The sequence below is a fragment of the Salmo salar genome, chromosome ssa17 (genome assembly GCF_905237065.1).
Source record: "Salmo salar chromosome ssa17, Ssal_v3.1, whole genome shotgun sequence".
NCBI lineage: Eukaryota > Metazoa > Chordata > Actinopteri > Salmoniformes > Salmonidae > Salmo > Salmo salar.
The window spans coordinates 66159822-66186823 of NC_059458.1; the positions used below are offsets into that span (position 1 = coordinate 66159822).

At 46.4% G+C, this 27002-nt stretch overlaps 1 protein-coding gene across 1 annotated transcript in view; it reads left to right on the plus strand.

Annotated features, from left to right (window-relative positions):
• LOC106576444 (ankyrin repeat and sterile alpha motif domain-containing protein 1B) overlaps positions 1-27002 on the plus strand; it is a 309496-nt gene that overhangs the window by 83474 nt on the left and 199020 nt on the right. Inside the window, 4 exon segments of the mRNA XM_045699996.1 lie at positions 3211-3363; positions 4989-5135; positions 13715-13790; positions 26235-26336. Of these exon segments, the coding sequence (XP_045555952.1) occupies positions 3211-3363; positions 4989-5135; positions 13715-13790; positions 26235-26336 (478 nt within the window).

The following is a 27002-nucleotide window of genomic DNA, read 5'->3' on the forward strand; positions in this document are numbered from 1 at the left end:
TGTTAGCAGGGGGTGATAGAAGGCTACACTGACCATAGACTGTTAGCAGGGGGGATAGAAGGCTACACTGACCATAGGCTGTTAGCAGGGGGGATAGAAGGCTATACTGACCGTAGACTGTTAGCAGGGGGGATAGAAGGCTACACTGACCATAGACTGTTAGCAAGGGGGATAGAAGGCTATACTGACCATAGACTGTTAGCAGGGGGGGATAGAAGGCTACACTGACCATAGACTGTTAGCGGGGGGGGATAGAAGGCTACACTGACCATAGACTGTTAGCAGGGGGGATAGAAGGCTACACTGACCATAGACTGTTAGCGGGGGGGATAGAAGGCTATACTGACCATAGACTGTTAGCAGGGGGATAGAAGGCTACACTGACCATAGACTGTTAGCAGGGGGGATAGAAGGCTACACTGACCATAGACTGTTAGCAGGGGGGATAGAAGGCTACACTGACCATAGACTGTTAGCAGGGGGGGATAGAAGGCTACACTGACCATAGGCTGTTAGCAGGGGGGATAGAAGGCTATACTGACCATAGACTGTTAGCGACTGTTAGCAGGGGGGATAGAAGGCTACACTGACCATAGGCTGTTAGCAGGGGTGATAGAAGGCTATACTGACCATAGACTGTTAGCAGGGGGGATAGAAGGCTATACTGACCGTAGACTGTTAGCAGGGGGGATAGAAGGCTATACTGACCGTAGACTGTTAGCAGGGGGGATAGAAGGCTATACTGACCGTAGACTGTTAGCAGGGGGGATAGAAGGCTACACTGACCGTAGACTGTTAGCAGGGGGTGATAGAAGGCTACACTGACCATAGACTGTTAGCAGGGGGGATAGAAGGCTACACTGACCATAGACTGTTAGCAGGGGGGATAGAAGGCTATACTGACCATATTTTTTTTTTTTTTTTTTTATTTCACCTTTATTTAACCAGGTAGGCAAGTTGAGAACAAGTTCTCATTTACAATTGCAACCTGGCCAAGATAAATCAAAGCAGTTCGACACATACAACACATGGAGTAAAACAAACATACAGTCAATAATACAGTAGAAAAATAAGTATATATTCAATGTGAGCAAATTAAGTGAGATAAGGGAGAAAAGGCAAAAAAGGCCATGGTGGCAAAGTAAATACAATATAGCAAGTAAAACACTGGAATGGTAGATTTGTAGTGGAAGAAAGTGCAAAGTAGAAATAGAAATAATGGGGTGCAAAGGAGCAAAATAAATACAGTAGGGGAAGAGGTAGTTGTTTGGGCTAAATTATAGATGGGCTATGTACAGGTGCAGTGATCTGTGAGCTGCTCTGACAGCTGGTGCTTAAAGCTAGTGAGGGAGATAAGTGTTTCCAGTTTCAGAGATTTTTGTAGTTCGTTCCAGTCATTGGCAGCAGAGAACTGGAAGGAGAGACGGCCAAAGGAGGAATTGGTTTTGGGGGTGACCAGAGAGATTTAGTATGAGATTTAGACTTTGGACTCGTATTTGGCACCCATGACCAGCTCTGAAACCAGATCTCATAGCGGAGAAGGTGCGTTGGGATTCGAAATGGTCGGTAATCTGTTTGTTGACTTGGCTTTTGAAGACCTTAGAAAGGCAGGGTAGGATAGATATAGGTCTGTAGCAGTTTGGGTCAATAGTGTCCCCTCCTTTGAAGAGGGGGATGACAGCAGCTGCTTTCCAATCTTTGGGAATCTCAGACGACACGAAAGAGAGGTTGAACAGGCTAGTAATAGGGGTTGCAACAATTTCGGCAGATAATTTTAGAAAGAAAGGGTCCAGATTGTCTAGCCCGACTGATTTGTAGGGGTCCAGATTTTGCAGGTCTTTCAGAACCTCAGCTGACTGGATTTGGGAGAAGGAGAAATGGGGAAGGCTTGGGCGAGTAGCTGTGGGGGGTGCAGTGCTGTTGACCGCGGTAGGGGTAGCCAGGTGGAAAGCATGGCCAGCCGTAGAAAAATGCTTATTGAAATTCTCAATTATAGACGGACAGCAGGGGGATAGAAGGCTACACTGACCATAGACTGTTAGCGGGGGGGATAGAAGGCTACACTGACCATAGACTGTTAGCAGGGGGGATAGAAGGCTAGACTGAGATTTAGACTGTTAGCAGGGGGGATAGAAGGCTACACTGACCATAGACTGTTAGCAGGGGGATAGAAGGCTACACTGACCATAGACTGTTAGCAGGGGTGATAGAAGGCTACACTGACCATAGACTGTTAGCAGGGGGGATAGAAGGCTACACTGACCATAGACGGACAGCAGGGGTGATAGAAGGCTATACTGACCATAGACTGTTAGCAGGGGGGATAGAAGGCTACACTGACCATAGACTGTTAGCAAGGGGGATAGAAGGCTATACTGACCATAGACTGTTAGCAGGGGGGATAGAAGGCTACACTGACCATAGACGGACAGCAGGGGGTGATAGAAGGCTATACTGACCATAGACTGTTAGCAGGGGGGATAGAAGGCTACACTGACCATAGACTGTTAGCAGGGGGGATAGAAGGCTATACTGACCATAGGCTGTTAGCAGGGGGGATAGAAGGCTATACTGACCATTTGCTGTTAGCAGGGGGGATAGAAGGCTATACTGACCATAGACTGTTAGCAGGGGGGATAGAAGGCTACACTGACCATAGACGGACAGCAGGGGGTGATAGAAGGCTACTGTGGGCAGTTCTGGGACAGATGTATTGGGTTGAAGAGAACACTGCCCTGGAGATTCAGGAGAGTCCTCTGGTAAACTGTATGTGTGACACTAGAGTTTGTCCCACACAGTAGATGGAGCTGTGGATGCAAGGACTCACAGTCCATGAGGTCAACATAATAGCTGGAGCTGTGGATTTAAGGACTCACAGTCCATGAGGTCAACATAATAGATGGAGCTGTGGATGCAAGGACTCACAGTCCATGAGGTCAACATAATAGATGGAGCTGTGGATGCAAGGACTCACAGTCCATGAGGTCAACATAATAGATGGAGCTGTGGATGCAAAGACTCACAGTCCATGAGGTCAACATAATAGATGGAGTTGTGGATGCAAGGACTCACAGTCCATGAGGTCAACATAATAGATGGAGCTGTGGATGCAAAGACTCACAGTCCATGAGGTCAACATAATAGATGAATCCATGTTGTGAAGCAATACATTGTTTGTTTACTCAGACAGTTGTTCCCCCCTGTATACAGAACCATGAGAGGGAGACAGCGCTGCACTGTGCGGCCCAGTACGGCCACTCTGAGGTGGTGTCCATCCTACTGAAGGAGCTGACAGACCCCACCATGAGGAACAGCCGCGACGAGACGCCCCTGGACCTGGCCGCACTCTACGGACGACTTCAGGTGAGGATGGACCTGAGCAAGGTTTCTTCCTTCTACAGAGTTTTCCCAAGCCAATGTGCCTCTGATTCTGCTTGCTCTCTGTGGTCTAGGCTGGGTTACTGTAAAAGCAATTTGTGACATTTTAAAAGGCTTTTATAAATGCATTTGATAGTGAGAGAGAAGGGGGTTGAGAGAGAGAGAGAGCGAGAGCCTTTGACTAGTTTCATTAGTTGTGCTAGTTCAGGACTACAACAAAATACACTATATATAGAAAAGTATGTGTACACCCCTTCAAATTAGTGGATTCGGCTGTTTCAGCCACACCCGTTGCTGACAGGTGTAAGTAATTGAGCACACAGCCATGCAATCTCCATAGACAAACATTGGCAGTAGAATGGCCTAACTGAAGAGTTCAGTGACTCAATGTGGCGCCGTCATATGTGTCCCTTCCAACAAGTCAGTTCATCACATTTCTGCCCTGCTAGAGCTGACCCAGTCAACTATAAGTGCTGTTATTGTGAAGTGGAAACGTCTAGGAGCAACAACGGCTCAAACGCGAAGTGGTAGGCCACACAATTTCACAGAATGGGACCACAGAGTGCTGAAGCGTGTACCGCGTAAAAACGTCTTGTCCTCGGTTGAAACACCACCGAGTTCCAAACTGCCTCTGGAAGCAACGTCAGCACAAGAACTGTTGGGAGCTTCATGAAATGGGATTCAATGGCTGCGTAGCCGAACACAAGCCTAAGATCACCATGCTCAATGCCAAGCGTCTGCTGGAGTGGTGTAAAGCTCGCCGCAATTTGACTCTGGAACAGTGGAAACACGTTCTCTGGAGTGATGAATCACGCTTCACCATCTGGCAGTCCGACTGACGAATCTAGGTTTGGCGAATTCCAGGAGAACCCACCTGGCCCAATGCATAGTGCCAACTGTAAAGTTTGGTGGATGAGGAATAATGGTCTGGGGCTGTTTTTCATGGTTTGGGCTAGGCCCCTTAGTTCCAGTGAAGGGAAATCTTAACGCTACAGCATACAATGACATTCTATACGATTCTGTGCTTCCAACTTTGTGGCAACAGTTTGGGGAAGGCCCTTTCCTGTTTCAGCATGACAATATCCCCGTGCGCAAAGTGAGGTCCGTACAGAAATGGTTTGTCGATTTGTGTGGAAGAACTTGACTGGTCTGCACAGAGCCCTGATCTCAACCCCATCGAACAGCTTTGGGATGAATTGGAATGCAGACTGCGAGCCAGGCCTAATCGCCCAACATAAGTGCCTGACATCACTAATGCTCTTGTGGCCGAATGGAAGCAAGTCCCCGCAGCAATGTTCCAACATCTAGTGGAAAGCCTTCCCAGAAGAGTGGAGGCTGTTATAGCAGCAAAGGGGGGACCAACTCCATATTAATGCCCATGATTTTGAAATGAGATGTTCGACAAGCAGGTGTCCACATACGTTTGGTCCTGACGTGGCTTGTGGTCCTGACGGTCTGAAAACAATGTTGTATGTAATACTGTAGTAACAGACAAGGGCCTGTATCAAATAAGTACACATTTAGATCTTGGAACTCATGTCCACTGGGCTTCAACCCCTCTCTCCTCTCCTCCCCTCTCCTCCCCTCTCCTCCCTTCCCCCTCATCCCAGGTGGTCTGTATGTTGGTGACCGCCCACCCCAACCTGATGAGCAGCCACGGGACAAGGCGCCACACGCCCCTGCACCTGGCCGCCCGCAACGGGCACCACTCAGCCGTGCACACCCTGCTGGAGGCCGGCATGGACGTCAACTCCCAGGTCAGCGGTCTAGGGGTCAGGGTCACTGTGGAGTCAGGGGTGAGTGGTTAGGTGGATGGGTAAGGGTTGGGAGGGGGGTGAGGAATGGTTTCGTAGGTTAGCTTTTATTTTGCAGGTGTGTTGTTGGGGGGTCACTCTGCGTTTCTACTTCAGTACAACATGTTCTCCTGTAGAGGGAGGTAAAGAGAGGTGAGCTAAAGGTCAACTCAGCCTTAAAGGAAAACTCCTCCCAAAAACAGTCTTTTGGTATTTGTTTCATTTTGTCAGCAATCAAGTTTTCAAGATGGGTGACTTTCAAAATACAGAAATCATCCCTGTATGATGGATTTAGCATCACCTGGTAGTCAGGGTGAAACCAGGCTTCAGCTTTGTAACAGTTCTCTTCTCTCCTCAAATCAAATCAAATGTATTTGTCACATACACATGGTTACATTTACATTTACATTTAAGTCATTTAGCAGACGCTCTTATCCAGAGCGACTTACAAATTGGTGGATTCACCTTATGATATCCAGTGGAACAACCACTTTACAATAGTGCATCTAAATCATTTAAGGGGGGGGGGGTTAGAAGGATTACTTTATCCTATCCCAGGTATTCCTTAAAGAGGTGGGGTTTCAGGTGTCTCCGGAAGGTGGTGATTGACTCCGCTGTCCTGGCGTCGTGAGGGAGCTTGTTCCACCATTGGGGTGCCAGAGCAGCGAACAGTTTTGACTGGGCTGAGCGGGAACTGTGCTTCCTCAGAGGTAGGGAGGCGAGCAGGCCAGAGGTGGATGAACACAGTGCCCTTGTTTGGGTGTAGGGCCTGATCAGAGCCTGAAGGTACGGAGGTGCCGTTCCCCTCACAGCTCCGTAGGCAAGCACCATGGTCTTGTAGCGGATGCGAGCTTCAACAGGAAGCCAGTGGAGAGAGCGGAGGAGCGGGGTGACGTGAGAGAACTTGGGAAGGTTGAACACCAGACGGGCTGCGGCGTTCTGGATGAGTTGTAGGGGTTTAATGGCACAGGCAGGGAGCCCAGCCAACAGCGAGTTGCAGTAATCCAGACGGGAGATGACAAGTGCCTGGATTAGGACCTGCGCCGCTTCCTGTGTGAGGCAGGGTCGTACTCTGCGAATGTTGTAGAGCATGAACCTACAGGATCGGGTCACCGCCTTGATGTTAGTAGAGGACGACAGGGTGTTGTCCAGGGTCACGCCAAGGTTCTTAGCACTTTGGGAGGAGGACACAATGGAGTTGTCAACCGTGATGGCGAGATCATGGAACGGGCAGTCCTTCCCCAGGGGAAGAGCAGCTCCGTCTTGCTGAGGTTCAGCTTGAGGTGGTGATCCGTCATCCACACTGATATGTCTGCCAGACATGCAGAGATGCGATTCGCCACCTGGTTATCAGAAGGGGGAAAGGAGAAGATTAATTGTGTGTCGTCTGCATAGCAATGATAGGAGAGACCATGTGAGGATATGACAGAGCCAAGTGACTTGGTGTATAGCGAGAATAGGAGAGGGCCTAGAACAGAGCCCTGGGGGACACCAGTGGTGAGAGCATGTGGTGTTAATGCAAGTATAGCGAAATGCTTGTGATTCTAGTTCCGACCATGCAGTAATATCTAACAAGTAATATAACCTAACAATTTCACAACAACTACCTTATACACACAAGTGTAAAGGAATGAATACGAATATGTACATAAAAATAAATGAATCATGGCCGAACAGCATAGTCAAGATGCAGTAGATGGTATAGAGTACAGTATATACATATGAGATGAGTAATGTAGGATATGAAAACATAAAGCGGCATTGTTTAAAGTGGCTAGGGATACATTTAATTATATCAAGATGGCAAGATGCAGTAGATGGTATAGAGTACAGTATATACATATGAGATGAGTAATGTAGGGTATGAGAACATATGAAGTGACATTGTTTAAAGTGGCTAATGATATATTACATCAAGATGGCAAGATGCAGTAGATGGTATAGGGTACAGTATATACATAAGAGATGAGTAATGTAGGGTAAGTAAACATATAATATAAAGTGGCTAGTGATAAATTGTTTACATACATTTTTCCATTATTAAAGTTGCTTGAGTTGAGTCAGTATGTTGGCAGCAGCCACTCAATGTTAGTGATGGCTGTTTAACAGTCTGATGGCCTTGAGATAGAAGCTGTTTTTCAGTCTCTCGGTTCCCACTTTGATGCATCTGTACTGACCTTGCCTCCTGGATGATAGCGGGGTGAACAGGCAGTGTCTCGGGTGGTTGTTGTCCTTGATGATCTTTTTGGCCTTCCTGTGACATCGGGTGGTGTAGGTGTCCTGGAGAGCAGGTAGTTTGCCCCCAGTGATGCATTGTGCAGACCTCACTACCCTCTGGAGAGCCTTACGGTTGTGGGCGGAGCAGTTGCCGTACCAGGCGGTGATACAGCCTGACAGGATGCTCTCAATTGTGCATCTGTAAAAGTTTGTGAGTGTTTTTGGTGACAAGCCGAATTTCTTCAGCCTCCTGAGGTTGAAGAGGCGCTGCTGTGCCTTCTTCACCACGCTGTCTGTGTGGGTGGACCATTTCAGTTTGTCCGTGATGTGTACGCCGAGGAACTTAAAACTCTCCACCCTCTCCACTACTGTCCCGTTAATGTAGATAGGGGGCTGCTCCCTCTGCTGTTTCCTGAAGTCCACGATCATCTCTTTTGTTTTGTTGATGTTGAGTGAGAGGTTATTTTTCTTGCACCACACTCCGAGGGCCCTCACCTCCTCCCTGTAGGCCGTCTCGTCATTGTTGGTAATTAAGCCTACCACTGTAGTGTCGTCTGCAAACTTGATGATTGAGTTGGAGGCGTGCATGGCCATGCAGTCATGGGTGAACAGGGAGTACAGGAGAGGGCTGAGAACGTACCCTTGTGGGGCCCCAGTGCTGAGGATCAGCGGGGTGGAGATGTTGTTTCCTACCCTCACCACCTGGGGGCTGCCCGTCAGGAAGTCCAGGACCCAGTTGCACAGGGCAGGGTCGAGACCCATGGTCTCGAGATTCATGACGAGTTTGGAGGGTACTATGGTGTTAAATGCTGAGCTGTAATCGATGAACAGCGTTCTTACATTTCTCCTGCAGATGTTGCTCCAGTAAATCTGACTGTCTCTTTAGCTCAAGATAACACTGCCTCCTCTCTCCTTGTAATGAATGTTTAAAGCCTGTCTCCTCTGTTTTTAATGAGTTGGTACAGTATCTAAGGACAATCTTCCTTCTACTCAACCTCTTTCTGAATATGGTTTTGCAGTAATATTAGCAGAACACAGCAACTCACAGTGTGTGTGTTTGTGAGGGGCGGTCGGAGTAGGTCAAGGATGAGTTTGAGATGTGTGTGTGTTGTCTTCATACATACAGTATGGCACTGTGTATGTGTGATTGCTTCAGATACAGAACGTGTGTGTGTGTGTGTGTGTGTGTGTGTGTGTGTGTGGGGAGGGGGGGTGTAGAATGATGTGTTTACCCCCCTCATACCCATGTCTCTGTTCCTGTTCTTATGTGTACGTAAACCTGTCCCCTGTGTTTACCCCCTCATACCTCTGTCCCTGTTCTTATGTGTACGTAAACCTGTCCCCTGTGTTTACCCCCCTCATACCTCTGTTCCTGTTCCTGTTCTTATGTGTATGTAAACCTGTCCCCTGTCTTTACCCCCCTCATACCCCTGTCTCTGTTCCTGTTCTTATGTGTATGTAAACCTGTCCCCTGTGTTTACCCCCCTCATACCTCTGTTCCCTGTTCTTATGTGTATGTAAACCTGTCCCCTGTGTTTACCCCCCTCATACCCCTTCTCTGTCCCTGTTCTTATGTGTATGTAAACCTGTCCCCTGTGTTTACCCCCCTCATACCTCTGTTCCTGTACTGTTCTTATGTGTATGTAAACCTGTCCCCTGTGTTTACCCCCCTCATACCTTTCTGTCCCTGTTGTTATGTGTATGTAAACCTGTCCCCTGTGTTTACCCCCCTCATACCTCTGTTCCTGTTCTTATGTGTATGTAAACCTGTCCCCTGTGTTTACCCCCCTCATACCTCTGTCCCTGTTGTTATGTGTATGTAAACCTGTCCCCTGTGTTTACCCCCCTCATACCTCTGTCCCTGTTCTTATGTGTATGTAAACCTGTCCCCTGTGTTTACCCCCTCATACCTCTGTCCCTGTTCTTATGTGTATGTAAACCTGTCCCCTGTGTTTACCCCCTCATACCTCTGTCCCTGTTGTTATGTGTATGTAAACCTGTCCCCTGTGTTTACCCCCCTCATACCTCTGTCCCTGTTCTTATGTGTACGTAAACCTGTCCCCTGTGTTTACCCCCCTCATACCTCTGTTCCTGTTCTTATGTGTATGTAAACCTGTCCCCTGTCTTTACCCCCCTCATACCCCTGTCCCTGTCCCTGTTCTTATGTGTATGTAAACCTGTCCCCTGTGTTTACCCCCCTCATACCTCTGGCCCTGTTCTTATGTGTATGTAAACCTGTCCCCTGTGTTTACCCCCCTCATACCTCTGTCCCTGTTGTTATGTGTATGTAAACCTGTCCCCTGTGTTTACCCCCCTCATACCTCTGTCCCTGTTCTTATGTGTATGTAAACCTGTCCCCTGTGTTTACCCCCCTCATACCTCTGTCCCTGTTGTTATGTGTATGTAAACCTGTCCCCTGTGTTTACCCCCTCATACCTCTGTCCCTGTTCTTATGTGTATGTAAACCTGTCCCCTGTGTTTACCCCCCTCATACCTCTGTCCCTGTTGTTATGTGTATGTAAACCTGTCCCCTGTGTTTACCCCCCTCATACCTCTGTTCCTGTTCTTATGTGTATGTAAACCTGTCCCCTGTGTTTACCCCCCTCATACCTCTGTCCCTGTTGTTATGTGTATGTAAACCTGTCCACTGTGTTTACCCCCCTCATACCTCTGTCCCTGTTCTTATGTGTATGTAAACCTGTCCCCTGTGTTTACCCCCCTCATACCTCTGTCCCTGTTGTTATGTGTATGTAAACCTGTCCCCTGTGTTTACCCCCTCATACCTCTGTCCCTGTTCTTATGTGTATGTAAACCTGTCCCCTGTGTTTACCCCCCTCATACCTCTGTCCCTGTTCTTATGTGTATGTAAACCTGTCCCCTGTGTTTACCCCCCTCATACCTCTGTCCCTGTTGTTATGTGTATGTAAACCTGTCCCCTGTGTTTACCCCCTCATACCTCTGTCCCTGTTCTTATGTGTACGTAAACCTGTCCCCTGTGTTTACCCCCCTCATACCTCTGTCCCTGTTGTTATGTGTATGTAAACCTGTCCCCTGTGTTTACCCCCCTCATACCTCTGTTCCTGTTCTTATGTGTATGTAAACCTGTCCCCTGTCTTTACCCCCCTCATACCCCTGTCCCTGTCCCTGTTCTTATGTGTATGTAAACCTGTCCCCTGTGTTTACCCCCCTCATACCTCTGTCCCTGTTCTTATGTGTATGTAAACCTGTCCCCTGTGTTTACCCCCCTCATACCTCTGTCCCTGTTGTTATGTGTATGTAAACCTGTCCCCTGTGTTTACCCCCTCATACCTCTGTCCCTGTTCTTATGTGTATGTAAACCTGTCCCCTGTGTTTACCCCCCTCATACCTCTGTCCCTGTTGTTATGTGTATGTAAACCTGTCCCCTGTGTTTACCCCCCTCATACCTCTGTCCCTGTTCTTATGTGTATGTAAACCTGTCCCCTGTGTTTACCCCCCTCATACCTCTGTCCCTGTTGTTATGTGTATGTAAACCTGTCCCCTGTGTTTACCCCCCTCATACCTCTGTCCCTGTTCTTATGTGTATGTAAACCTGTCCCCTGTGTTTACCCCCCTCATACCTCTGTCCTGTTCTTATGTGTATGTAAACCTGTCCCCTGTGTTTACCCCCCTCATACCTCTGTCCCTGTTCTTATGTGTACGTAAACCTGTCCCCTGTGTTTACCCCCCTCATACCTCTGTCCCTGTTCTTATGTGTACGTAAACCTGTCCCCTGTGTTTACCCCCCCCATACCTCTGTCCCTGTTCTTATGTGTATGTAAACCTGTCCCCTGTGTTTACCCCCCTCATACCTCTGTCCCTGTTCTTATGTGTACGTAAACCTGTCCCCTGTGTTTACCCCCTCATACCTCTGTTCCTGTTCTTATGTGTATGTAAACCTGTCCCCTGTCTTTACCCCCCTCATACCCCTGTCCCTGTCCCTGTTCTTATGTGTATGTAAACCTGTCCCCTGTGTTTACCCCCCTCATACGTCTGTCCCTGTTCTTATGTGTACGTAAACCTGTCCCCTGTGTTTACCCCCCCCATACCTCTGTCCCTGTTCTTATGTGTACGTAAACCTGTCCCCTGTGTTTACCCCCCTCATACCTCTGTCCCTGTTCTTATGTGTATGTAAACCTGTCCCCTGTGTTTACCCCCCTCATACCTCTGTCCCTGTTCTTATGTGTATGTAAACCTGTCCCCTGTGTTTACCCCCCTCATACCTCTGTCCCTGTTCTTATGTGTACGTAAACCTGTCCCCTGTGTTTACCCCCCTCATACCTCTGTCCCTGTTCTTATGTGTACGTAAACCTGTCCCCTGTGTTTACCCCCTCATACCTCTGTCCCTGTTCTTATGTGTATGTAAACCTGTCCCCTGTGTTTACCCCCCTCATACCTCTGTCCCTGTTGTTATGTGTATGTAAACCTGTCCCCTGTGTTTACCCCCCTCATACCTCTGTCCCTGTTCTTATGTGTATGTAAACCTGTCCCCTGTGTTTACCCCCCTCATACCTCTGTCCCTGTTCTTATGTGTACGTAAACCTGTCCCCCTCTCTCTCTTCACCCTCCCTTCTCTCTCTTCACCCTCCCTTCTCTCTCTTCACCCTCCCTTCTCTCTCTTCACCCTCCCTTCTCTCTCTTCACCCTCCCTTCTCTCTCTTCACCCTCCCTTCTCTCTCTTCACCCTCCCTTCTCTCTCTTCACCCTCCCTTCTCTCTCTTCACCCTCCCTTCTCTCTCTTCACCCTCCCTTCTCTCTCTTCACCCTCCCTTCTCTCTCTTCACCCTCCCTTCTCTCTCTTCACCCTCCCTTCTCTCTCTTCACCCCTCCCTTCTCTCTCTTCACCCTCCCTTCTCTCTCTTCACCCCTCCCCTTTCTCTCTTCACCCCTCCCCTCTCCCTCTTCTCCCCTCCCCTCTCTCTAGCTCTCTCTCCTCCTCTCCCCTCCCCTTCTCTCTCTCCTCCCCTCCCCTTCTCTCTCTCCTCCCCTTCTCTCTCTTCCTCCTCCCCTCTCTCTCTTCACCCCTCCCCTCTCTCTCGCTCTCTCCCCTCCCATCTCTATTTTCTCCCCTCTTCCCTCCTCCCCTCTCTCTCACTCTCGCTCTCTCTCCTCCCCTTCCCTCTCTCTCTCTTCACCCTCCCCTCTCTCTTCACCCTAAACACACACACACACACACACATTCAGACCCCTCCGACACACACACACACACACACACACACACACACACACACACCTTTATACTTCTTCAAGCTGTAAAGTGAATCTGAAACTGAGTGTCAAACTGTATTGAAAGGCCCCAAGTGGCGAAGCGGGCAGTGTGTTAAGAATTAGCGCGTCTAGGTGGGTCATGTTTCGGAGTTGCAGCGATGAGACAAGGTCGTAACTAGCAATGGGAGAAAATGTGGTAAAATAAAGGCCCAAAACAAACCCCCCCTCAGTCTTCAGTCAAACAGATAGGAAGTCAATCTTCTTTGTGAATCGATTTCCTCATTTTCCAGTGACATCACCAACTAATCGCCATGGGAAACGACACAGGAAGGGGTTTGAGGGGGGAAGTGGGGGAGGGTCTGCCGGTTTGGTTTCCTGTCCTTCGATGTATGTGTGTGTGCTCCCTCTAAACTCATCGCCCAGTCACCTCTAGTCCCAAGTCACCGTGGGTTGTGAAGCTTTTTGTCTTTTCTCGATTTGGATATTTTTACGTTCCTGTTTTTGACCTGGTCTTCTGGATTCTGTGGTATTGGATGATCAGATGCCCTTTCATTGGCATGCTTTGACCTTTGAACTGTAAGGGTCAGTCAGACGCACCAGGATTGGGTGTGTGGGAACACTGGAGGACCAGTTCTGGGTTTTGATTGGTCGATGTGTTGGATTTCTGGGGTCTTTCCTGGCTGCGTTGATAATACCTTGGTGATAGAGGAAAGACAAGGTATAGTGTGTGTGTGTACACACACACACACACACACACACACACACACACACACAGCATGCTTGTTGCAATTAGTCACAAAGCAGGAGCCTGGCTGGGTGTTAGCCACTAGCATCCAGGCCATATGGAGAGGGAGGAAACTGTTGTATTTGGAATGGGACGTTCCCTCCACGCGGCTCTGTGTACAAAGAGATTTCTTGGGCGATGTCTTAAAATCAATCTTTTCTTTCTCTCTCCCACATCACTCTCCCCTCTCTTGCCTTCTATTATTCGGTCTCCTTCTCTTTCTCTCTTACCCTCCCCCCTCTCTTCTCTCTCTCTCTCTCTCTCTCTCTCTCTCTCTCTCTCTCTCTCTCTCTCTCTCTCTCTCTCTCTCTCTCAGACGGAGAATGGCAGTGCTCTCCACGAGGCAGCTCTCTATGGGAAGATGGATGTGGTTCGTCTGCTGCTAGACTCAGGTGGGTGTCATGAGAGAGTCCATGTACCCCCCCCCCACCTCATACCTCTGTCCCTGTCCCTGTTCTTATGTGTATGTAAACCTGTCCCCTGTGTTTACCCCCCTCATACCCCTGTCTCTGTTCCTGTTCTTATGTGTATGTAAACCTGTCCCCTGTGTTTACCCCCCTCATACCCCTGTTCCTGTCACTGTTCTTCTGTGTATGTAAACCTGTCCCCTGTGTTTACCCCCCTCATACCCCTGTCTCTGTTCCTGTTCTTATGTGTATGTAAACCTGTCCCCTGTGTTTACCCCCCTCATACCCCTGTTCCTGTCACTGTTCTTCTGTGTATGTAAACCTGTCCCCTGTGTTTACCCCCCCTCATACCCCTGTCTCTGTTCCTGTTCTTATGTGTATGTAAACCTGTCCCCTGTGTTTACCCCCCCCTCCTACCCCTGTTCCTGTCATTGTTCTTATGTGTATGTAAACCTGTCCCCTGTGTTTACCCCCCCCCCATTCGTAGATGATATGGAGAGAGAGAGAGAGACGGTAGATGATATGGGGAGAGAGAGAGAGAGAGAGAGAGAGTAGACGATATGGAGAGAGAGAGAGACTGTAGACGATATGGAGAGAGAGAGACAGTAGATGATATGGAGAGAGAGAGACAGTAGATGATATGGAGAGAGAGAGACAGTAGATGATATGGAGAGAGAGAGAAACGGTAGATGACATGGGGAGAGAGAGAGAGAGAGAGAGTAGACGATATGGAGAGAGAGAGCGACTGTAGACGATATGGAGAGAGAGAGAGACAGTAGATGATATGGAGAGAGAGAGACAGTAGATGATATGGAGAGAGAGAGACAGTAGATGATATGGAGCGAGAGAGACAGTAGATGATATGGAGAGAGAGAGAGAGACAGTAGATGATATGGAGCGAGAGAGAGACACTAGATGATATGGAGAGAGAGAGAGACAGTAGATGATATGGAGAGAGAGATACAGTAGATGATATGGAGAGAGAGATACAGTAGATGATATGGAGAGAGAGAGACAGTAGATGATATGGAGAGAGAGACAGTAGATGATATGGAGAGAGAGACAGTAGATGATATGGAGAGAGAGAGACAGTAGATGATATGGAGAGAGAGAGAGAGACAGTAGATGATATGGAGAGAGAGAGAGACAGTAGATGATATGGAGAGAGAGAGAGGCAGTAGACGATATGGAGAGAGAGAGACAGTAGTTGATATGGAGAGAGAGACAGACAGTAGATGATATGGAGAGAGAGAGACAGTAGATGATATGGAGAGAGACAGTAGATGATATGGAGAGAGAGAGAGACAGTAGATTATATGAGAGAGAGTGACAGTAGATGATATGGAGAGAGAGAGACAGTAGATGATATGGAGAGAAGAGTTTTGAGTTTTTATAAAACCTTTATTTTATGCTCAAGTAGTTGCTGTGCCTTTTCAGAAATTAAACAACACGTGTCATTCTTAAATAAACATTGAAAAAATTTATAAATACAAATAAAAAAGCATTTCATCAACAAAAAATAATGTCCCCTCGTCCACAAAACAAACCACCCCTTCGTAAGCCCACTTCTCCTCAATGGGAGGTCTTTTACGGCCGAGAAGAACTCAAAATTCACTTTTATTCTCGCTTTGACTAGTCCCTAAAAAACACATCTTATATCCTGTCTGTATCCCGTGTCTCTTTTATGTTTCCTAGCTTGTCCCAAAATAAAATGTAACAGTTGACATTTTCTGTTGTTTACTATATTGAAACCCCCAAATCAAAACAGTGCTATTGAAAATCTCCCCTACAGCTGTAAAAAATACTATATTATTTCAAATAGAGGCGTTATCCTCTCACACGCCATAAAACAGTGAAAAATTGTTTCTCTCATATTAAAAAAAGGACATGCATCTGAATTAATGACAGAAACAAAACTGCAATGATGCCATGCGAAACCTTCCATTGCATATCACCAGTACCCTTTTGTAACGGTGGCTTGTACAGTGCTCTCCATGCTGGCTTTACCTTGTCACCAAGGTTCAGTTTTACCCTCCAAGGAGTGTCTTTTCTATATTTCACTTCATCTATATTCAAAACCTTGACACACCTCCTATATAAATCCTTCCCATTCACCTCATCCAAACCCACCTCTTCCAACCCTCTCAAATCCAGTAATAACACATTTCTTTCTGACTCTGAGATATTGGTGTAATCCCTGGTCTTGGAAATGGGACGTTTTCATCTTGTACCTTTTCCTTGTGACTGTTGAGCATAATCCCCTCTTCTGCTGACAGAGCCTTCCTGCAGCTTCCCAGCAGTTGTCAATCCATTCCGACCTCACCCCCAAATGTTCAGCCACCCGTCCTCCATCCATTAAGGTGCGCCCAGCCATGTCCATTAACTGTTTTAGGGGGATGATTTTGCCCTTCACCAGAATGTTGGAGAAATGTGGAACAGCTGCAGTTGTACAATCCAGTGTTGCCCCATAACACCAGAGGTTCCTCCAACAGCCAATGAACCGACTCCGCTGTAGTTATTCTGGACACCTTCATTATGCTCCAAACCCCAAGAAGGCCTCTGTAAAACGGAGGTACTCCCTCCCTAGAAATCTGGCTACTATCAACCAGAAATAAAGCCTTCTTTAAATCTAATCCCCCTACCTGCTGTAATACCAGACCTGCCACCCCTCTCCACAACACATGTTCCGGTCCATAGAGCAACCTTTGAATAAACTGAAACCGGAAAGCAGCAGCCCTACTAGCAACATGTACAAGACCTTGTCCCCCCTCCTCCTTTGACAAATACAAAACACTTTGTGGAACCCAATGATATTTATCCCCCAAAACATCTACAATAATTGCGTGTATCTTGGCCAGAAGCCAGATGGTGGCTCTAAACATGCCAACCGATGCCACACTGCAGAGGCAACCACATAGTTAACAATAATAGTGGTCCCCTATATGACATACGAGATAACAACCAACACCATCTCCTCATCCTCCCTTCCACCATTTCAACCACCCCATTCCTATTTTTGTTCCATAGTCGCCTCATCCCCTAGGTACACTCCAAGATACTTACCCGTTCACCATTCCAGCCCCCCTGGCAAAGCCACGATCCCTCCAGACCATTTCCCAATCTGTGAAGAACAACTTTTTTGCCAATTTACCTTTGCATGGGATATTCCCCTAAACCGATCAACCATTAGACTCAAACTATCCACCTCCGCTTGATTTTTCACTAAAATAACTACATCATCAGGATATGCTGAGAGACGAATAGAAGGAATATCCTGTGAAAGGTACACCCCTTCAATGTGACTTCTAATGCTATTTAGTAGTGGCTCTATAGCAATGGAATATAACATTCCAGACAATGAACACCCCTGCCTAATACCCCTACACACTTTAATAGGAGCACTCAAGCCACCGTTAACTTTCAATACACTTTCAATGTCACCATATATCACCGTGATCATGGCAGTAAAACCAGAGCTGAAACCAAATGCCTCAAATGTGTGTCATAAGTATTGATGTTCAACTCGGTCAAATGCCTTTTCCTGATCAATTGAAATTAGACCAGCATCCAACCCAACAGCCCTAGAGACGTCCAAAAAATCCAGAATCAGGAAATGTTATCACCTATCTGCCTGCCGGGAACAGAGTAGGATTGGTATGGTATGATTTGTCCGATCACCTTCCTCAGCCTGTTGGACAAAGCCTTGGACAGGATCTTATAATCAGTGCACAATAAGGGCACCGGCCTCCAGTTCTTCACCTCCATAGGGTCACCCTTTTTTGGTAGTAGGGTAAGGACAGCCCTTCTGCAGCTTATCGGTAGTAACCCTCCGGTCAAACTATCGTTAACTACTGCTAGCCAATCCTCTCCCAACATAGCCCCAAAAGACAAAAAAGTCAACAGGAAGCCCACCATTTTCCATGCCTTTTAATGCAGCGTATATCTCCTGCAGAGACAATGGTTGCTCTAGTTCAACCTGAGCTTCTGCAGCCACCTGTGGGAGCGCATCAATAAACTGTTGTCACTGTTATATCCTCTTTGTACTCACACGTGTAGAGCTCAGCATAGAACTCTACTGTCCTCTTTCTAATTTCACTTGTAGAGCTCAGCATAGAACTCTACTGCCCTCTTTCTAATTTCACTTGGAGAGCTCAGCGTAGAACTCTACTGCCCTCTTTCTAATTTCACTTGGAGAGCTCAGCATAGAGCTCTACTGTCCTCTTTCTAATTTCACTTGTAGAGCTCAGCATAGAACTCTACTGCCCTCTTTCTAATTTCACTTGGAGAGCTCAGCATAGAACTCTACTGTCCTCTTTCTAATTTCACTTGTAGAGCTCAGCATAGAACTCTACTGCCCTCTTTCTAATTTCACTTGGAGAGCTCAGCATAGAACTCTACTGTCCTCTTTCTAATTTCACTTGGAGAGCTCAGCGTAGAACTCTACTGTCCTCTTTCTAATTTCACTTGTAGAGCTCAGCATAGAACTCTACTGCCCTCTTTCTAATTTCACTTGTAGAGCTCAGCATAGAACTCTACTGCCCTCTTTCTAATTTCACTTGTAGAGCTCAGCGTAGAACTCTAATGCCCTCTTTCTAATTTCACTTGTAGAGCTCAGCATAGAACTCTACTGTCCTCTTTCTAATTTCACTTGTAGAGCTCAGCATAGAACTCTACTGCCCTCTTTCTAATTTCACTTGTAGAGCTCAGCATAGAACTCTACTGCCCTCTTTCTAATTTCACTTGTAGAGCTCAGCATAGAACTCTACTGTCCTTTTTCTAATTTCACTTGTAGAGCTCAGCATAGAACTCTACTGCCCTCTTTCTAATTTCACTTGTAGAGCTCAGCGTAGAACTCTAATGCCCTCTTTCTAATTTCACTTGTAGAGCTCAGCATAGAACTCTACTGTCCTCTTTCTAATTTCACTTGTAGAGCTCAGCATAGAACTCTACTGCCCTCTTTCTAATTTCACTTGTAGAGCTCAGCATAGAACTCTACTGCCCTCTTTCTAATTTCACTTGTAGAGCTCAGCATAGAACTCTACTGTCCTTTTTCTAATTTCACTTGTAGAGCTCAGCATAGAACTCTACTGTCCTCTTTCTAATTTCACTTGTACAGTGGGGGGGAAAAGTATTTGTTCCCCTGCTGATTTTGTACGTTTGCCCACTTACAAAGAAATTATCAGTCTATAATTTTAATGGTAGGTTTATTTGAACAGTGAGAGACAGAATAACAACAAAAAAATCCAGAAAAACGCATGTCAAAAATGTTATAAAATGATTTGCATTTTAATGAGGGAAATAAGTATTTGACCCCTTTGCAAAACATGACTTAGTACTTGGTGGCAAAACCCTTGTTGGCAATCACAGAGGTCAGACGTTTCTTGTAGTTGGCCACCAGGTTTGCACACATCTCAGGAGGGATTTTGTCCCACTCCTCTTTGCAGATCTTCTCCAAGTCATTAAGGTTTTGAGGCTGACGTTTGGCAACTCGAACCTTCAGCTCCCTCCACAGATTTTCTATGGGATTAAGGTCTGGAGACTGGCTAGGCCACTCCAGGACCTTAATGTGCTTCTTCTTGAGCCACTCCTTTGTTGCCTTGGCCGTGTGTTTTGGGTCATTGTCATGCTGGAATACCCATCCACAACCCATTTTCAATTCCCTGGCTGAGGGAAGAAGGTTCTCACCCAAGATTTGACGGTACATGGCCCCATCCATCTTCCCTTTGATGCGGTGAAGTTGTCCTGTCCCCTTAGCAGAAAAACACCCCCAAAGCATAATGTTTCCACCTCCATGTTTGACGGTGGGGATGGTGTTCTTGGGGTCATAGGCAGCATTCCTCCTCCTCCAAACACGGCGAGTTGAGTTGATGCCAAAGAGCTCCATTTTAGTCTCATCTGACCACAACACTTTCACCCAGTTGTCCTCTGAATCATTCAGATGTTCATTGGCAAACTTCAGACGGGCATGTATATGTATTCTTGAGCAGGGGGACATTGCGGGCGCTGCAGGATTTCAGTCCTTCACGGCATGGTGTGTTACCAATTGTTTTCTTGGTGACTATGGTCCCAGCTGCCTTGAGATCATTGACAAGATCCTCTCGTGTAGTTCTGGACTGATTCCTCACCGTTCTCATGATCATTGCAACTCCACGAGGTGAGATCTTGCATGGAGCCCCAGGCCGAGGGATACTGACAGTTATTTTGTGTTTCTTCCATTTGCGAATAATCGCACCAACTGTTGTCACCTTCTCATCAAGCTGCTTGGCGATGGTCTTGTAGCCCATTCCAGCCTTGTGTAGGTCTACAATCTTGTCCCTGACATCCTTGGAGAGCTCTTTGGTCTTGGCCATAGTGGAGAGTTTGGAATCTGATTGATTGATTGCTTCTGTGGACAGATGTCTTTTTTACAGGTAACAAGCTGCGGTTAGGAGCACTCCCTTTAAGAGTGTGCTCCTAATTTCAGCTCGTTACCTATGTAAAAGATACCTGGGAGCCAGAAATCTTTCTGATTGAGAGGGGGTCAAATATTTTTGTTGTTATTTTGTCTCTCACTGTTCAAATAAACCTACCATTAAAATTATAGACTGATCCTTTCTTTATCAGTTGGCAAACGTACAAAATCAGCAGGGGATCAAATACTTTTTTCCCCCACTGTAGAGCTCAGCATATAATTCTACTGCCCTCTTTCTAATTTCACTTGTAGAGCTCAGCATAGAACTCTACTGTCCTCTTTCTAATTTCACTTGTAGAGCTCAGCATAGAACTCTACTGTCCTCTTTCTAATTTCACTTGTAGAGCTCAGCATAGAACTCTACTGTCCTCTTTCTAATTTCACTTGTAGAGCTCAGCATAGAACTCTACTGCCCTCTTTCTAATTTCACTTGGAGAGCTCAGCGTAGAACTCTACTGCCCTCTTTCTAATTTCACTTGGAGAGCTCAGCATAGAGCTCTACTGTCCTCTTTCTAATTTCACTTGTAGAGCTCAGCATAGAACTCTACTGCCCTCTTTCTAATTTCACTTGGAGAGCTCAGCATAGAACTCTACTGTCCTCTTTCTAATTTCACTTGTAGAGCTCAGCATAGAACTCTACTGCCCTCTTTCTAATTTCACTTGGAGAGCTCAGCATAGAACTCTACTGTCCTCTTTCTAATTTCACTTGGAGAGCTCAGCGTAGAACTCTACTGTCCTCTTTCTAATTTCACTTGTAGAGCTCAGCATAGAACTCTACTGCCCTCTTTCTAATTTCACTTGTAGAGCTCAGCATAGAACTCTACTGCCCTCTTTCTAATTTCACTTGTAGAGCTCAGCGTAGAACTCTAATGCCCTCTTTCTAATTTCACTTGTAGAGCTCAGCATAGAACTCTACTGTCCTCTTTCTAATTTCACTTGTAGAGCTCAGCATAGAACTCTACTGCCCTCTTTCTAATTTCACTTGTAGAGCTCAGCATAGAACTCTACTGCCCTCTTTCTAATTTCACTTGTAGAGCTCAGCATAGAACTCTACTGTCCTTTTTCTAATTTCACTTGTAGAGCTCAGCATAGAACTCTACTGTCCTCTTTCTAATTTCACTTGTACAGTGGGGGGGAAAAGTATTTGTTCCCCTGCTGATTTTGTACGTTTGCCCACTTACAAAGAAATTATCAGTCTATAATTTTAATGGTAGGTTTATTTGAACAGTGAGAGACAGAATAACAACAAAAAATCCAGAAAAACGCATGTCAAAAATGTTATAAAATGATTTGCATTTTAATGAGGGAAATAAGTATTTGACCCCTTTGCAAAACATGACTTAGTACTTGGTGGCAAAACCCTTGTTGGCAATCACAGAGGTCAGACGTTTCTTGTAGTTGGCCACCAGGTTTGCACACATCTCAGGAGGGATTTTGTCCCACTCCTCTTTGCAGATCTTCTCCAAGTCATTAAGGTTTTGAGGCTGACGTTTGGCAACTCGAACCTTCAGCTCCCTCCACAGATTTTCTATGGGATTAAGGTCTGGAGACTGGCTAGGCCACTCCAGGACCTTAATGTGCTTCTTCTTGAGCCACTCCTTTGTTGCCTTGGCCGTGTGTTTTGGGTCATTGTCATGCTGGAATACCCATCCACAACCCATTTTCAATTCCCTGGCTGAGGGAAGAAGGTTCTCACCCAAGATTTGACGGTACATGGCCCCATCCATCTTCCCTTTGATGCGGTGAAGTTGTCCTGTCCCCTTAGCAGAAAAACACCCCCAAAGCATAATGTTTCCACCTCCATGTTTGACGGTGGGGATGGTGTTCTTGGGGTCATAGGCAGCATTCCTCCTCCTCCAAACACGGCGAGTTGAGTTGATGCCAAAGAGCTCCATTTTAGTCTCATCTGACCACAACACTTTCACCCAGTTGTCCTCTGAATCATTCAGATGTTCATTGGCAAACTTCAGACGGGCATGTATATGTATTCTTGAGCAGGGGGACATTGCGGGCGCTGCAGGATTTCAGTCCTTCACGGCATGGTGTGTTACCAATTGTTTTCTTGGTGACTATGGTCCCAGCTGCCTTGAGATCATTGACAAGATCCTCTCGTGTAGTTCTGGACTGATTCCTCACCGTTCTCATGATCATTGCAACTCCACGAGGTGAGATCTTGCATGGAGCCCCAGGCCGAGGGATACTGACAGTTATTTTGTGTTTCTTCCATTTGCGAATAATCGCACCAACTGTTGTCACCTTCTCATCAAGCTGCTTGGCGATGGTCTTGTAGCCCATTCCAGCCTTGTGTAGGTCTACAATCTTGTCCCTGACATCCTTGGAGAGCTCTTTGGTCTTGGCCATAGTGGAGAGTTTGGAATCTGATTGATTGATTGCTTCTGTGGACAGATGTCTTTTTTACAGGTAACAAGCTGCGGTTAGGAGCACTCCCTTTAAGAGTGTGCTCCTAATTTCAGCTCGTTACCTATGTAAAAGATACCTGGGAGCCAGAAATCTTTCTGATTGAGAGGGGGTCAAATATTTTTGTTGTTATTTTGTCTCTCACTGTTCAAATAAACCTACCATTAAAATTATAGACTGATCCTTTCTTTATCAGTTGGCAAACGTACAAAATCAGCAGGGGATCAAATACTTTTTTCCCCCACTGTAGAGCTCAGCATATAATTCTACTGCCCTCTTTCTAATTTCACTTGTAGAGCTCAGCATAGAACTCTACTGTCCTCTTTCTAATTTCACTTGTAGAGCTCAGCATAGAACTCTACTGTCCTCTTTCTAATTTCACTTGTAGAGCTCAGCATAGAACTCTACTGTCCTCTTTCTAATTTCACTTGTAGAGCTCAGCATAGAATTCTACTGCCCTCTTTCTAATTTCACTTGTAGAGCTCAGCATAGAACTCTACTGCCCTCTTTCTAATTTCACTTGTAGAGCTCAGCATAGAACTCTACTGCCCTCTTTCTAATTTCACTTGTAGAGCTCAGCATAGAACTCTACTGTCCTCTTTCTAATTTCACTTGTAGAGCTCAGCATAGAACTCTACTGTCCTCTTTCTAATTTCACTTGTAGAGCTCAGCATAGAACTCTACTGTCCTCTTTCTAATTTCACTTGTAGAGCTCAGCATAGAACTCTACTGTCCTCTTTCTAATTTCACTTGTAGAGCTCAGCATAGAACTCTACTGTCCTCTTTCTAATTTCACTTGTAGAGCTCAGCATAGAACTCTACTGTCCTCTTTCTAATTTCACTTGTAGAGCTCAGCATAGAACTCTACTGTCCTCTTTCTAATTTCACTTGTAGAGCTCAGCATAGAGCTCTACTGCCCTCTTTCTAATTTCACTTGTAGAGCTCAGCATAGAACTCTACTGTCCTCTTTCTAATTTCACTAGGGCTAGTGAGCTCCTGTCCAACAGCTGATTTGAAGCAAATAATAATTCCTTTTTGTTCATTATTTTTCTCTGAACCAAAGACAATTTGAAAATGACTTCTCACCAATGCCCCCTGTGCTCTGATACCCAGCAGGTCTGCCAATGCCCCCTGTGCTCTGATACCCAGCAGGTCTGCCAATGCCCCCTGTGCTCTGATACTCAGCAGGTCTGCCAATGCCCCCTGTGCTCTGATACTCAGCAGGTCTGCCAATGCCCCCTGTGCTCTGATACCCAGCAGGTCTGCCAATGCCCCCTGTGCTCTGATACCCAGCAGGTCTGCCAATGCCCCCTGTGCTCTGATACCCAGCAGGTCTGCCAATGCCCCCTGTGCTCTGATACTCAGCAGGTCTGCCAATGCCCCCTGTGCTCTGATACCCAGCAGGTCTGCCAATGCCCCCTGTGCTCTGATACCCAGCAGGTCTGCCAATGCCCCCTGTGCTCTGATACCCAGCAGGTCTGCCAATGCCCCCTGTGCTCTGATACTCAGCAGGTCTGCCAATGCCCCCTGTGCTCTGATACTCAGCAGGTCTGCCAATGCGGCTTTTTTTATCTTGAGGGCCTGAGTATGACCTCGGTCTCCTGTGGTCTCAACTAACGTCAGGACTTCCACTATTTCAGACTCTGGGGTGTTCATTGATCTGGGGATGTCTGTGGTGACGTTCATTGCGTATTGATTACAGAGTTGTTGAACCTTGATTTTCCCTATATCCCACCACTGTTGGAGGGATACAAAACTGGCCTTTTGAGACCTCCATCTCTCCCAGAAAAAAACTAAAACATTTTCTGAAGTGATCATCACTCAATAAAGTTATATTAAAATGCCAGTATGCACTTGTGGGTTTTACAGCGTTACGTATACACCACCTCTGTTATTAAACAATGATCACAAAATCCCACTGGGGTTATCACACCTGATTTACAGACCTGAGATTGATGTTCAAAACAATAAAACCTATCTAACCTGCCAGAGAGATGGTGTTCTCTCTCACATGGCCCATGTTTACTGTCTCGTGCCTCCATGTTGGCTCCGCCAAATATCACACAGTTCATGTGTTACAATAAGGCGTTTTTAAAAAAGTCCTTGAGGCTATAATATAGACAGGAGATGATATGGAGAGAGAGAGGGAGAGAGAGAGAGATACAGTAGATGATATGGAGAGAGAGAGAAGGGGACAGTAGATGATATGGAGAGAGAGGCAGTAGTTCATATGTAGAGAGAGAGGGAGAGATACAGTAGATGATATGGAGAGAGAGAAGGGGACAGTAGATGATATGGAGAGAGAGGCAGTAGTTCATATGTAGAGAGAGAGAGAGGGTAGATGATATGGAGAGAGAGAGACAGTAGATGATATGAGAGAGAGAGACACAGTAGATGATATGAGAGAGAGAGAGAGAGAAGATGATATGGAGAGAGAGAGAGGGGGACAGAGACAGTAGATGATATGGAGAGAGAGTGGGGGACAGAGACAGTAGATGATATGGAGAGAGAGAGAGAGGGGGACAGAGACAGTAGATGATATGGAGAGAGAGAGAGGGGGACAGAGACAGTAGATGATATGGAGAGAGAGAGAGGGGGACAGAGACAGTAGATGATATGGAGAGAGAGAGAGAGGGGGACAGAGACAGTAGATGATATGGAGAGAGAGAGAGAAGGGGACAATAGATGATATGGAGAGAGAGCGAAGGGGACAGTAGATGATATGGAGAGAGAGGCAGTAGTTGATATGTAGAGAGAGAGGGAGAGAGACAGTAGATGATATGGAGAGAGAGAAGGGGACAGTAGATGATATGGAGAGAGAGGCAGTAGTTCATATGTAGAGAGAGAGGGAGAGAGAGAGAGGGAGAGAGAGTAGATATGTAGAGAGAGGGAGAGAGAGTAGATGATATGGAGAGAGAGAGAGGGAGAGAGAGTAGATGATATGGAGAGAGAGAGAGAGAGAGAGAGAGAGAGAGAGAGAGAGAGAGAGAGAGAGAGAGAGAGAGAGAGAGAGAGAGAGAGAGAGAGAGAGAGAGAGAGGACAGTAGAGGATATGGAGAGAGGGTGAGAGTGTGGTCTTTGAACTACCTCTCCCCCCTTATTTTCCTCAATCGCTTCCTGTTTCCTCTGTTGTCTTGTTGCACTTCCTGTGATGAACCCCAGGCAGCCATATTGTTTTTGTCCAGGGGGCTTATTTAGATGAGTGACAGGCCTGTACCGGTGTACTGTCTGACCCCTGTCATCCACCCAACCTTCTCCTCTATCCATCAATGTGTGTGTGTGTGTGTGATACAGGATGGACACAGCTAGCTTCCTCTGTCGGTAAATTGTCAGACAGAAATACAGTATAGATGTTTCCTTGTAAATTTCTCCAAGTGAGTCTATTTAGGGTCTTTGTCCTCCTACACGCAACACTTTACAGTGCTTCCTCTTTAAAATGTGTATATAAATTTACTTGTTAAGGGAGTGTGTGCAGGAGGCTAGATTTGTGTGAGTGTGGGGTGGCGTCGGCTGGGTGCCTGTCTGACCCGTTGTTTCGGTCTTCTGTCTGTCTGTTGCAGGTATTGATGCCAACATCACAGACTGCCAGGGAAGAACAGCTCTGGAGATCCTCAGAGAACACCCCGCACAGAAGTCCCAGCAAATCACTGCACTCATGCAAGGTACCACACATTAACATGCACACATTAACATGCACACATTAACATGCACACATTAACATGCACACATTAACATACACACATTAACATACACACATTAACACACACACACATTAACATACACACATTAACACAGAGACATTAACATGCACACATTAACACACACATTAACACACACACACATTAACACACACACACATTAACACACACACACACACACACACACATTAACATACATACATTAACATACGCACATTAACACATACGCACATTAACATACACACACATTAACATACACACATTAACACACACACATTAACATACACACATGTGAGCATGTGTGCACACACCGCTCTCTCTCTCCCTCGTCGTGACAGTGTACGTGGTTGTTTAGAGTGCCGGGCGGTGTAGTGTCCGGATATGTGCAGATCGATACAAGTCGTTCCAGGAAGTTTATCTGTCCAATAAGGAACAAGAACAATGTGAGCTCTCTGTGTTGCTCTTCCTATACACAGGGAGGAGCATTCTCTTACACAACCTAATGCTTCAGCCATTGTCTTCTGCTCTCAGAGAACGAAGCACTGTCACTAGTCCTGAGTTAGTGTAGGAGAATTAGTTCACGGGTTAGCTCATTGAGTTGAGTGGCATGGTTATCTGCAGTTATGGCTA